This window comes from Trichomycterus rosablanca, chromosome 21, assembly GCF_030014385.1.
Source record: "Trichomycterus rosablanca isolate fTriRos1 chromosome 21, fTriRos1.hap1, whole genome shotgun sequence".
Classification (NCBI taxonomy): Eukaryota; Metazoa; Chordata; class Actinopteri; order Siluriformes; family Trichomycteridae; genus Trichomycterus; species Trichomycterus rosablanca.
The window spans coordinates 3,752,554-3,763,867 of record NC_086008.1 but is presented as its reverse complement, the minus strand read 5'-3'; the positions used below and the strand labels follow the sequence as shown (position 1 = coordinate 3,763,867).

General features: G+C 45.9%; 1 protein-coding gene across 1 annotated transcript; it reads left to right on the top strand.

Moving 5' to 3' along the window:
• The first annotated feature begins 5,675 nt into the window (after nt 1-5,675).
• On the top strand, nt 5,676-8,884 carry rtn4r (reticulon 4 receptor). Its single transcript, XM_063018289.1, has 2 exons — nt 5,676-5,718; nt 6,802-8,884. Exons 1-2 carry the CDS (start codon nt 5,676-5,678, stop codon nt 8,187-8,189), a joined length of 1,431 nt encoding a protein of 476 aa, XP_062874359.1. The 3' UTR covers nt 8,190-8,884.
• The last annotated feature ends 2,430 nt before the right edge of the window (nt 8,885-11,314 follow it).

The window sequence follows — 11,314 nt, the reverse complement described above, 5'->3', positions numbered from 1 at the left end:
CAAACATCTGTAACAGCAGCACAAACGCTCACAGGTAATCTAAGCGCTCCGCCAGCTTGTTATTAATGTTTACTTCCGTTGTGCAGCACCCACCATTATTGACGCTTCCTTGGTTCCAATATAAACTGGTGCAAACATGGGCCGGTTCTAAGAAGCCTGAATGGAACCAGTTCAGGATCCAGAGTTATTTTGGTTGGTGCAATCAGATCTGTGTCTGTGTGCTTTAATAAAACGTGCTGCTGCCACATGACTGGCTAACTGGGTAATAAATGTAATTACATGAATGAGTACAGCTGCTCTTAATTACTATTCCAGAATATATAAACATCATCCCAGTACACTTGCCCAGTAAATCTCAGAACATAATGATTTTCACCAGCTGGTGCCCATTAGATTATGATTTCACCGTTATAATGAATATGTTTAGCATAAATGATGGTTTGACAGGCAGTCAGGCTATTTTTTTTGTATTGCTCAGGGGTCCAGGCTTTGTGCTCTTTACACCATCTTAAGTGGCACCAATCTTAAGGCACCTGGACCTTTTTAATACAGGCATTTTCTGACTGGCATTTCAGACATGAATTCTATACCTCGTGTGGCACGACAGTGAATTACGATAGCCCAGTACCACTGGGCTACCCAGTGCTATCAGCCGGTTGGGTGTGTACATACAGACATGATTGGCGGTGTCTAGGGGGGGTGTCAGAAGCCCAGGGATGGATTGGTGTGTTACTGCACCGTGCCCAGTGATTCCAGACCCCACTTGTGATCACTGTTCCTCCTAGCTGATATCAATGCATTGAACTCTGTTAGTTGCCTCGTATTCCATTAAAATAGCTAGCTAAACATGCCTTTCATTTCTATCCAGGCTAACAGAACTCGTCTGCTTCGGTTTAATTCCCTCCCCTGTACTGTATTCCTCTAATTACAAACCACGATACACTCCGGCAGGGCGTGCTCGCAATGCGAAAGCAGGGCCGCATTCTCAAGTGATGAGACTATTAGGAGCGCAATGGAAAGCGCCTGTTAGCGTAGCGAGGACCTCTCTGATTCATTACAAGGGAGGGTGCGCTCACACCGGCATTAAGCCCGGCGTGCCGCGCTTTGATTGGTGTTCTCGGATCGGGAGAGGAACGCTCGTCCTGATAAAAGTAATTCGACAGAGACGCGCGGAACCCCACGGATCGCTGGGTGAGGAGAAAATAATAATGGAGAACACTTCTCCCGCTTCTAATTAAATTATTTGTGAGGGCAACATAAAGAGAAACGCTACAGAGCTGCACTCGAGATAAGGGCGAGTGCGGAGAGGAGAGGAGGAGGAGGGAGGGATCTTGTTGACTCTGAGTCCTTCCATCCTTCTGTGCCCTCGTCTTCATTTGCATGCGCCTCTGCCCGATAAGGGCTTTAGAAATTTATTTCCTCATCACGAATGTGCCACACAGCCTGTTTGCTAACTGCTATTGTCCCAGTGCCAACAAGGCATGTTTGTAGGGGGGGGGGGGGGGGCAAACACACCATGAGGGAATTTACCATTATTGATTGTTCTAGAAATGAATAAAGAGTGTATGCGTGTAAGCTGGTTAAGTGCCAGAACGCCCAGGGTGGCACAGTGGTAAAACACTAAATGTACATTTACATTTTTAGTCTTTAGCAGACACTTTTATCCATTGCAAGCAGTTGAAGGTTAACCTCCAGATGTGGGGCTTGAACCAGCAACCTTCCGATTACTAGTCCTGTACCACAACCGCAGAGCTTCCACTGCGTCACTGCTCGATGGTAAAACACACTAGTCCACCACTTCTGACATCCTGAGCTCTCGAGTTCGAATCTCAGCTCTGCTATCAGCCGGCCGGGCGGCTACACAGACATAAAGGCTGTGTCTGAGGGGGGTGGCAGGGGCCCCGAGATAGCTTGGTGTCCTGTCCGGGGTGTGTTACTGCAGTGATTTCCAGTAAATCCAGGAAAACCAGACCCCACTTGTGACCCCTGTTCCTCCTACCTGATGTTGATGCTTTGAACGCTGTTAATTGCCTCATACACAGACATGATTGGCTGTGTCTGAGGGTGGGAGGACCGCAATTACGACCTCTGCTGGCTGGTCGATGGTGCTGCACAGAGACGAGGAATAATTGAGATCAGTGTGTGACTCTCTGTATGAGACTCCATGTATGACTGTCAGTGGGTAGCACTGTCGCCTCACAGCGAGGGTTCGATTCCCAGGTTGGGTGGTCCAGGTCCTTTCTGTGTGGAGTTTGCATGTTTTCCCCATGTCCATGTGGGTTTCCTCCTGGACCGTTGGTTTCCTCCCACAGTCCAAAAACATGCAGTCAGGTTAATTGGAGAAAATGAATTGCCCTATAAGTGAATGGGTGTGTGTATGTGTGTCTGCCCTGCGATGGACTGGCGCCCCGTCCAGGGTGTTACTGTGTGCCTTGCGCCCATTGAAAAGCTGGGATAGGCTCCAGCACCCCCCCCCCCTTCCCGCAACCCTAACAAAGACTGTATGAGACTCCGTTGTATGACTTTGATACACCCCATCTTGGGCGGCACGGTGGGTAGCACCAGGTCCAGGGTTCGTTTCCCAGGTGGAGCAGTCCGGGTCTTTTCTGTGTGGATTTTGCATGTTCTCCCAGTGTCTGCATGGGTTTCCTCCAGGACCTCCGGTTTCCTCCCACTGCTCTGTGGGTGTGTCCTGTGATGGACTGGAGACCTGTCCAGGGTGTTTCCTACCTTTCACCCAGTGAGTTGCACCCACCGTGACCCTGACCAGGATTAAGCTGTGGTAAAAGAGACAATGAATGAATTATTAATCCCGCTGCTACTTTTGCTAATACCATAAGACGCTGTTATCTAAGTAGGTTAAAGTACAGAATCATACACCGAAAATGTCAAACCACCCTCCCTATGCAGGAGGGGCGGAAGAGAGGAAACAGGATTAAGATCTTGACTTTGATCAGAAAGATGAAAGAGCTAAAAGAGACTCGCAGATTTGCAGAAGGAGGAAATTAGGGCAAAATAAATACAAAAGTGCCATGGGCGGACGTCAATCACCGAGATCAAATCAGGGAGATGGGACGCTGTCCGGAAATAATTGGATGATATTTTAAGTAGTGGACTGACTAACCAGATGAAAGGCAGGAGAAGCTGCGAGCAGGTTAGCGTGAGAAAAGTACAGAAGATTTAGTCGGAATGCTAATCTCACTGTGTTTGGTCTATGGGTGTGTGTAGTCTGCTAATGAGTAGCGGATAAAAAGCAGGTCTGATGGATTCGTGAAGCCTAGCGCCGAGCAGTCTGGCGATTGGATATTTTTATCGCCTGCGAAGCAGAAAGAGCGAAAGTCTGACAGCTTTCCGAGTCGAGGAGAGGAGAGGAGGGTGAGGAGAGAAAACAGGTTTTTCAGAGAAGGTGTGGAGCAGGATTGCTGTCAAGCCTCAAGCGAGCTCCATTTAACAAGCTGCAGGACAGAGGGACTCGAGCTGAGAGAGGGAGCTGAGGGGTTGAGTTGAGGATGATGATGGCTGTAGGATGGCTGGACTCCAGCTGGGAAATAGAGCGTGATGGGTTGAGTTGATGATGAGGATGGATGGAGGATGGTGGCTTGATGGGTTGAGTTGAGGATGATGATGGGTGAAGGACGAAGGGACTCTAGCTGAGAGACGGAGCGTGATGGGTTGAGTTGAGAAGAATGATGATGGCTCGAGCTGTGAGACAGAGCGTGATGGGTTGAGTTGAGGATGATGATGGATGAGGGACAGAGGGACTCTAGCTGACAGACGGAGCGTGATGGGTTGAGTTGAGAAGAATGATGATGGCTCGAGCTGAGACAGAGCGTGATGGGTTGAGTTGAGGATGATGATGGCTGTAGGATGGAGGGACTCCAGCTGGGAAATAGAGCGTGATGGGTTGAGTTGATGATGAGGATGGATGGAGGATGGTGGCTTGATGGGTTGAGTTGAGGATGATGATGGGTGAAGGACGGAGGGACTCTAGCTGACAGACGGAGCGTGATGGGTTGAGTTGAGAAGAATGATGATGGCTCGAGCTGTGAGATAGAGCGTGATGGGTTGAGTTGAGGATGATGATGGATGAGGGACGGAGGGACTCTAGCTGACAGACGGAGCGTGATGGGTTGAGTTGAGAAGAATGATGATGGCTCGAGCTGTGAGACAGAGCGTGATGGGTTGAGTTGAGGATGATGATGGATGAGGGACGGAGGGACTCTAGCTGACAGACGGAGCGTGATGGGTTGAGTTGAGAAGAATGATGATGGCTCGAGCTGAGACAGAGCGTGATGGGTTGAGTTGAGGATGATGATGGCTGTAGGATGGAGGGACTCCAGCTGGGAAATAGAGCGTGATGGGTTGAGTTGATGATGAGGATGGATGGAGGATGGTGGCTTGATGGGTTGAGTTGAGGATGATGATGGGTGAAGGACGGAGGGACTCTAGCTGACAGACGGAGCGTGATGGGTTGAGTTGAGAAGAATGATGATGGCTCGAGCTGTGAGATAGAGCGTGATGGGTTGAGTTGAGGATGATGATGATGATGGGTGAAGGACGGAGGGACTCTAGCTGAGAGACAGAGCTGATGGGTTGAGATGAGGAACAATGATGGTTCAGGATGGAGGGACTCTAGCTGAAAGACGGAGCGTGATGGGTTGAGTTATGGATGATGATGGCTAGAGGACGGAGGGACTCTAGCTGTTGAGTTGAGAATGATGATGTCTGGAGGACTGAGGGGCTCTAGCTGAGAGATGAAGAGTGATGGGTTGAGTTGAGGGTGATATAGTAAGTGATTAAATAGGTGAGTGTTTGGCACTCATTAAAGTATCGGTACCCCATCCAGGGTATTTCCAGCCCTGGGGCACCAGACCCACCAGGAACTTAATCAGGATGACACCTTTACTGTTAACAAATAAGTCAGTCAATTAACGATGACTTTGAAACCACATCATCATCAGAACACCAGAGCACTTACCATTATTCCAAACTGTCAACCCACTTTCACGTACAGAAATGTGATTAGGTCCACGCTTCCTATTAGTGACACCTCGCGCCCATGTTTCATCTATCTGCACCCCCAATTGGTCAGCTACTCATGCTTTACACTGAAGATAAATGGAAATGAGTGTACCGGTGAAGATCACCACCATTAGTGCGATGGTGTGTGTGTGTGTGTGTGTGTGTGTGTGTGTGTAACAAAGCAGATCATTTATTTACATCAAAGGCAACATCAAGAGGTTGAGGGTTTTGTTTGTGTAGTTAAATAACATACGTACATGATGGTAAGGAAAAAGTAATTCATTCATTTATTATTATACTACCACTTTATCCTGGACAGGGTCGCGGTGGGTGCGATTCATTGGCGAAAGATAGGAAACACCCTGGATAGGACGCCAACACTTACTTGTAGCTCCAGTTAACCTTACTGTGTGTCTTTGTACTGTGGGAGGAAACTGGAGCTCCTGGAGGAAACCCACATGGACACGGGGAGAACATGCACAAAACTCCACACAGAAAGGACCCAAATTGCTCCACCTGGGAATCAAACCCAGGACCTTCTTGCTGTAAGGCTACAGTGCTACCCACCGAGGCACAGTGCATGGAGAGACATGCTGTTCTCCAGGAATATCCCACCACTCTAATCCAGCCACCTAAAGTCTCATTTAGCAGCAATGAGGAACCCCATCGTTGACCCTCCCTCAGGCACAGCAAATGGTACCTGTTGGACGCCCAGACAGATCGATAAAACAGCTGATATTCGAACTTATGAGCTTGAGATCTGAGAGTGTGACATATTTATTTTTAAGACAATCACTTGGCATGTTGGTTCTAGTCTGTGCTGGATGGACGACCTGTCCAGTGTGTATTCCAGTCTTGTTTATGGTGTCTTTGGGATGTACCCTGGATTCACTGTGACCCTGAGTCATTCTTAGAGGCGAGCAAACCCTTATTTTACTAGAAGGTCTAATCTGCTGTAGGTTGATCAGGGGCTTACCGGTAATGGACATGAGCGGCACGGTGGCTCGGCGGGTAGCACTCTCGCCTCACTGCTCCTGGGTTCGATCCCCAGGCGGGGCGGTCCGGGTCCTTTCTGTGTGGAGTTTGCATGTTCTCCCCGTGTCTGCGTGGGTTTCCTGCGGGAGCTCCGGTTTCCTCCCACAGTCCAAAAACATGCAGTCAGGTTAATTGGAGACACTGAATTGCCCTATAAGTGAATGTGTGTGTGTGTGTGTGTGTGTGTGTGTGTATGTGAGTGTGTATGTGAGTGTGTGTGTGTGTGTGTGTCTGCCCTGCGATGGACTGGCGCCGCGTCCAGGGTGTTGCTGTGTGCCTTGTGCCCATTGAAAAATTGGGATAGGCTCCAGCACTTCCCCCCCCTTCCCGCAACCCTGATTGGATCAGAGGTTAAGAAAGTGAGTGAGTGTTGCAACTAGTAGTGTTGGTTCTGCACAGCTCCGGCAGCCCAGTTTCGGTCCTTACTTTCAATTTCTGTTTGTGTTTGTGTGTGTTTCCTTCTTTTAAGTGAATGTAAATAAAGAAGGGCGTCGTGCCCCGTAACAAACCGGCTTCCTTTCCAGAGTACGAATCCGTATTTGGATCACTGATTAAAATAAAGTTCTTATTAAAAATGAAAGAATAAATCAAACTGAATGTATAAAATATTGCAGCAAACTTGTAATAATAATAAACATCCTAGAAGAAGCTACAAATAGCATTTTATGCAAAGCAGTATCACGCAATAGTTGTTATTTATTGTTCCATCAAACCCTCATTGTTCTTGTTTTCCTCTTTCTGCAGGCGGTCGACTTTTCTGCCTGGTGCTGTGGCTGAACCTCGTGCCGATGTTGAGCAGCTGCCCGGCAAAGTGCGTATGCTACAGCGAGCCCCGCCCGACCATGGCCTGTCAGCAGCAGGGCTTTTTATCCATCCCCGCTGAAATCCCTGTCCGCAGCCAGCGGATATTCCTTCAGAACAACAAACTCACCTCGGTTCGTTCCACCAGCTTTAGCTCTGTGCATAACCTCACCGTCCTCTTGATATTCTCCAACAACATCAGCCACATCGAGGCCGGGGCTTTTTACGGCCTGGACCGGCTGGAGGAGCTGGACATCAGTGACAACAGTAACCTTCGGATCATCAATCCGTCAGCTTTCCGGGGACTTACCAAGCTTCACACTTTGCACCTGCACAGGTGCGGACTGTCCGAACTCCCTACCGGGGTGTTCCGTGGACTCTTCTCACTGCAGTACCTGTATTTACAGGACAATAACCTTCTAGCCCTTCACGATGACACTTTTCTGGATCTCGCCAACCTCACCTACCTGTTCCTGCACAACAACAAGATCAAGGTGGTGACGGACCACATGCTGCGAGGGTTAATCCACCTGGACCGCCTGCTCCTGCATCAAAACCGGATCGTTCATGTCCAGCAGAGAGCTTTTAGTAACCTCGGCAATTTGACCACCCTGTTTCTGTTTTTCAATAACCTCACTATGTTGAGCGGAGAGGTCATGGAACCCTTGGTGTCCCTGCAGTACCTACGCCTTAATGGAAACCAGTGGATCTGCGACTGCCGTGCCAGGTCACTCTGGGACTGGTTTAAACGTTTTAAAGGTTCCAGCTCGGAACTCGAATGCCACCTTCCGGTGACCCTCGTGGGGAAGGACCTAAAGCGACTTAAAAGCAGCGACCTGGAAAGATGTGTCGAGACTAAATCCCATTCTGGAAAGTTCCTCTCTTTTGACGACCCCCTGGGAGAAAGCATTCCGAGGTGCTGCCTCTCGGATCACGACAAGTCATCCATCATCTCCAGCAAATCTCTCCCGGACCCGTCGTCCTACAACAGTCGCCAGATTACCAACAACCCTCAGAAGGAGAAGGAGAACATATCCAAAACGAAGGTCCTGGAGATGGAAAGGATAAAAAACGAAACTCGAGGCAAGCAAGGAGTAAGTCTGAACGACGGACCTCTGGGGACGCTTTCGAACAACATCGATCAATCTTTGGATAAACTCAACCCAGAACTGTTGGACATTGAACCTTCGTCAACACCAGGAAAGAAGAAAAAGAAGTGCTCCAAAAAGCCCAAGTCGGACCAGTCGTGTCTAAAGGGTCGTGGATCTACGCTTCAATCGTCGGGCCTTGTGTTGTTTCCCATCTTCTGGTTGTCCTTGAACGTGTCTTAGTTTTCAAGAGGACCGAATCGAATTTGCTATTGACAATGACACAAGAAACACCCTTGGTAACCCTTGGAAACTACAGACAGGGACTGTGCGACGGGGTGCAAGGTCGACCTGCACGGTGTAAGAAGCTAAAGACACATTTTAAAAAATTGGATGCCTTTACGAAACCCATTGTAATGTATATTTAAAAAAAACTCAGTGCCCAAATGTTCGTTCTTTAAATGTAACTTTAAATGTGGCGTGTTTACGCACCACCGCAGAGATTTCTCGTCTCTCGATTCTCGATCTTTACCCGCAAGAGCTTTCACTGACCAGGAAGTGACCCACGGAGACATGGCAAAGACAGGAAAAACAACCAAGCCAGGAAGCTGAAAGCACACGAATGTTGAACTTCTGATAAAAAGACATCATTTCTGTTCCTAGTGTTCTCGAGTGGTACATTCGTTCAGCATTTTTATTTGATTTTATGTTTTTAAGTATTTCTGTAAAGACGAATGTTTATTTCTCTTTAAACATCCCCCCCCCCCCCCCCCCCCCCCCCAAAAAAAAAGTGTTCAGCATTCAGTCACGAGATTTTTCCACAGGTGGCGACCGTCAAAGTAATGCTGTCCAACCATTCACCGAGACTGCGATGGAATTATAGATATGCATTTTATTTTACTGGTGTACGAGCATAAATATATTATAAATAAAATATCTGGTTTTGTACACCGACTTTATTATCCACTGTCTTTGCAAGCTGGTATAATTAAAGCTAATTGCTAATGCTAGCCGCTCCACATTCCACACAGTCTGTATTTATAGGCGCTCCTAACAAAGCGCTTGGTAAGTATATACTCGTCTATTCAACCTACACCTCCAACAGCATACATTACTGATCAGATATATAAGCATAAGTATTCACTCTTAACAAATACATACCTGCATACACACAATCACATATCTGAGCAAAAGTATTCAACTCTGGACAAATACATACTTGCATACACACAATTACATATCTGAGCAAAAGTATTAAACTCTCGACAAATACATACTTGCATACACACAATCACATATCTGAGCAAAAGTATTCACAGTCCCAACAAAAACATACTTGCATACACACAATCACATATCACATTCTGGAATTAATTCCATTGCAGGCAGAAGCGCTAGCTGCTATAATCAAGGCTAATTGCTAATGCTAGCCGTTCCACATACATACTTGTATACACACAATCACATATCTGAGCAAAAATATTCACAATCTCGACAAATACATACTTGCACACACAATCACATATCACAAACTGGAATTTATTTTCACAACAAGCTGAAGCGCAAACTGGTATAATCAAAGCTAATTGCTAATGCTAGCCGCTCTACATGCCACATGTTTGGTATTTATAGGTGCTCGTAATAAAGCGCTTGGTAAGTATATACTCCTCTATACAACATAAACCTCCAACAACATACAACACTGATCACATAGCTGAGTAAAAGTCTTCACACTCCCAACAAATACATACTTGCATACACACAATCACATATCACACACTGGAATTAATTCCATTGCAGGCAGAAGCGCAAGCTGCTATTATCAAGGCTAATTGATAATGCTAGCCACTCCAAATGCCACGTGGTCAGATCTGAGCAAAAGTCTTCACACTCCCGACAAATAAATACTTGCATACACACAATCATATTAATCATATGATATTAAATCAGTTCGGATTATTTTTCTACGTGTTTATGGTTTGCTTGTGCTTGCTAATGGGCTCAAATTAAGTAAAATTAATTACAAAAACACAAATTAATTTTAATATAAATATTTAATCTAATGAATTGCTTGGCATATGGTCCATCAGTTAAAAGCGAATGTTTGCAACCATACACCTAACGGCACACGTGCTCAACCGAGCCTGTCAAGGGACGCTCTGCTTAAAGGTCGTTGTTTCTAATTAGCACCACCACCAACTTTCCACAACACTCACTAATTACGCTCCTGTCTTTGATAATTAAGGGAACGAAGGCAGGACAAGAGGATGGAAACTCACTCGAGAGCGTCAGTCAGTATCTGGAGATAAAAATACTGCCTTTTTAATATGAAATTCATGGTAAAACCTTTAAAAATAAGTCATTAATAAGTCAAAGCTAATGATTATTATATTTACTGGACAGTGAGGTCTTGTTTTTATTATTTATTATACTTCCAGTCCACCCACCTCGAATTTTCACACTCAATGTCTTTTAACTTTGTAAATATGAATAAAAATCAAGGTTTTAAACAAATGCTTTTACCTTTACGTAGAAATGTGCAAGTGTATTTAAATAACACATCCCAACAACACATATGCACCTAATACCAGTACACCAGTACATGCCGTAACCGTCTTAGCATGAGTGCTGTGCTTTGAATGGGCTATCACCCAAATTTTACCTGTTCAGTGGGGGTCCTACCTGGGTTGACAAAGTATACCAAGCAACAGTCAGTCATTGTATATAAGTGCATTTATATAGCACATCTATAGGCGTTCCTAATAAAGTGCTTGGTAAGTATATACTCCTATGAAAGCTAAACCTCCACCAAATACATACTTGCATACACACAGTTACAGATCTGAACAAAAGTATTTACACCCCAACAAATATATACTTGCATACACACAATCACATATCTGAGCAAAAGTATTCACACCCCCAAATACATACTTGCATACACACAATCACCTATCTTACCCAAAGTATTCACACCCCCAACAAATACATACCTACATACACACAATCACATATCTGAGCAAAAGTATTCACACCCCCAACGAATACATACTTGCATACACACAATCACAGATCTGAGCAAAAGTATTCACACCTCCATCAAAATCACACATCTGAGTAAAAGTATTTACACCCCCACCAAATACATACAGTACTTGCTTACACACAATCACACATCTGAGCAAAAGTATTTACACCCCCACCAAGTACATACATGCATACACACAATCAAATACCTGAGAAAAAGTATTCACACCCCCACCAAATACATACTTGCATACACACAATCACCTATCTGAGGAAAAGTATTCACACCCCTACCAAATACATACTTGCATACACACAATCACAGATCTGAGTAAAAGTAT

Excerpts from the sequence above, each read along its gene's own strand:
- rtn4r (XM_063018289.1), top strand. The coding sequence starts at position 5,676 with ATGAGGAACCCCATCGTTGACCCTCCCTCAGGCACAGCAAATG. Across the intron at positions 5,719-6,801 it reads TCCCTCAGGCACAGCAAATG|GCGGTCGACTTTTCTGCCTG; the intron begins GTACCTGTTGGA and ends CTCTTTCTGCAG.